General features: G+C 55.6%; 2 protein-coding genes across 7 annotated transcripts in view; one reads left to right on the top strand and one right to left on the bottom strand.

Annotated features, from left to right (window-relative positions):
• TMEM176B (transmembrane protein 176B) overlaps positions 1 to 1,731 on the bottom strand; it is a 13,410-nt gene extending 11,679 nt beyond the window's left edge. The window contains exons 1-3 of one of the 5 annotated variants that reach the window (XM_005861525.2): positions 1,656 to 1,730; positions 1,080 to 1,170; positions 420 to 536 (exon numbers count right to left, since the gene is read on the bottom strand). In XM_005861525.2, coding sequence (XP_005861587.1) covers positions 420 to 536; positions 1,080 to 1,170; positions 1,656 to 1,688 — 241 coding nt within the window. In that variant the 5' untranslated portion in view covers positions 1,689 to 1,730. The other 4 variants (XM_005861526.2, XM_005861527.2, XM_005861528.2 and 1 more) reach the window with 4 other exon arrangements.
• TMEM176A (transmembrane protein 176A) overlaps positions 1,486 to 1,755 on the top strand; it is a 4,941-nt gene continuing 4,671 nt past the window's right edge. Inside the window, exon 1 of one of the 2 annotated variants that reach the window (XM_005861531.2) lies at positions 1,486 to 1,618. The gene's annotated coding sequence lies outside the window, so the exon portion shown is untranslated. The remainder of the gene's footprint in view (positions 1,619 to 1,755) is intronic. The other variant, XM_005861530.2, reaches the window with a different exon arrangement.

Below are 1,755 nucleotides of genomic sequence, written 5' to 3'. Positions count from 1 at the left end.
CACACACACACACATACACACACACACACACACACACACACACACACACACACTCAGGATCACTGAACCAGGCTGAGCTGGCATGGCACATAAGACGCCCTGGGGCTGAGTATGCCATGGCTGTGCCGGCTCCCCACAATTGAGTTTAATATGTAGTTGAGCTATTTCATAACAACCCCCAACCCATATAATTTTTTTCCACAGCCATTTTTGCTAGATTGCTTTATGTCTAATCATATGCACATTAGAATCAACTTGCCTAGTTCCAAAAGAAATCCTCTGTGGGTGATTCTAGCAGACATCCTACTTAAGTCTCACTGTTTCTATCATGACATTATTCAACAGCAGCAATCACAGCAATCCTAAAGTCTTCCCATTTGTATTTATGTGCTTTTGAGAGCAGGTCCACTCTCGCCTACCTGGCCTCCTTTGAAGTAAAAAGTACAGGTGGTTGACAATTCTGCAGACACACAAGGAGCTTCTAACTTTTTCACAGACGCACGCAAGGAAGTCCAGCCCGGATTCCAACAACTTCCCTGTAGGCCTGGGTGTCAGCATCATGTCGCAGCCTTGAACATGCCTCAGCTCCAGCTCCCTCTGAGCCCCCTGGGTACCCCATCCCACTCCAACTCCTGGATCAGCCTAGCACCCTGCTCTTCCTCCAAACCAGGCCAGCCCCATGAAGATTCCCCGCTCACACCATACTGTCTCTACGCTATGGGCTCTTCCCTGCTGCCAGCTCCCCCTGGAGCTGGGGAGAGGGGACCAGGATCCCCTGGAGTGGAGGAGAGAGGACCAGGCCACATCCTGGGCCCTCCACTTTGGGCTCCACTCTGGAGGAATCTTTCACCGCCCAACCGCCTGAGCCTCAGCCACCCCACCCAGAATAAAGGCTTGAGGCACTGGCACATACCAGGCACAGCCCCCCTCCCTCCCAGTCAATCCTATGGGAACCAGGAATGGGGAGAGAATGGCATCCTGTGAAACAGAATGGGGCTTTAGAGATTGGTCTGGGGGACTCAGAGAGAGACAGAGATCCTGCAGTGAGGGGCCACCTGGGCTGTAAGGGCCCTGCTCACCTGCTGTCCCCTGGGAGTCGGCACCCCACAGAGCAGGGCTGGGAGAGGCTGGCCTGGACTTGAAGACCTGCTTTCGTGGGAGTGAGAAGAACTGACAGAAGGGGGAGAGGAGGTAGGGTCTGACCTTCAGCGTCACAACTTCCCAGAAAACAGCTGGGGCAGGGGCCCTTCTTGGGGGGGCTTCTGACTTGAGCAGATAATCAGGCAGCTAGAGACGGCAGAGCACACACAGACACACACACACAAACACACTCTCACACTGGTACCTACTCAGACTGCACACACACTGGGGCGAACACACCCACAGCACAGGCAAAGCCATCTGGCTCCTGTTGATCCACTCAACCCTGGAAAACCCCAGAGGGGCCCCTTTGTCCCAGCTGGATGCTAGGAAACTGCTTGTTAAAGCCCAACCACCCCTTTTCTGCCACTCCTTCCTGCCACTCGGCTCATCACCTTCCTCTCCCTCAGCCTGGTCTCCGTGCTCAGCTCCTCCAGGCCTCCCTGCTCCACTAGCCTCCGATTCCTGGGGAGCTTAGGTGAGGCAACCCCCAGCCCCGGCCCTTTCCCACAGACCTGCTCACAGGACCCCTCTCCAGGGGAACTCATCCTGCTGCCCCTCACAGCCTCTGCAGCCTCACCCCGCAGAACTGGCTGGGAGGGAGGGAGGGATGGA

The sequence above is a fragment of the Myotis brandtii genome, unplaced genomic scaffold (assembly GCF_000412655.1).
Source record: "Myotis brandtii unplaced genomic scaffold, ASM41265v1 scaffold1533, whole genome shotgun sequence".
In the NCBI taxonomy this organism is placed as follows: Eukaryota; Metazoa; Chordata; class Mammalia; order Chiroptera; family Vespertilionidae; genus Myotis; species Myotis brandtii.
Note: the sequence above shows the minus strand (reverse complement) of the source record. Positions and strands in the feature narration are given on the sequence as shown.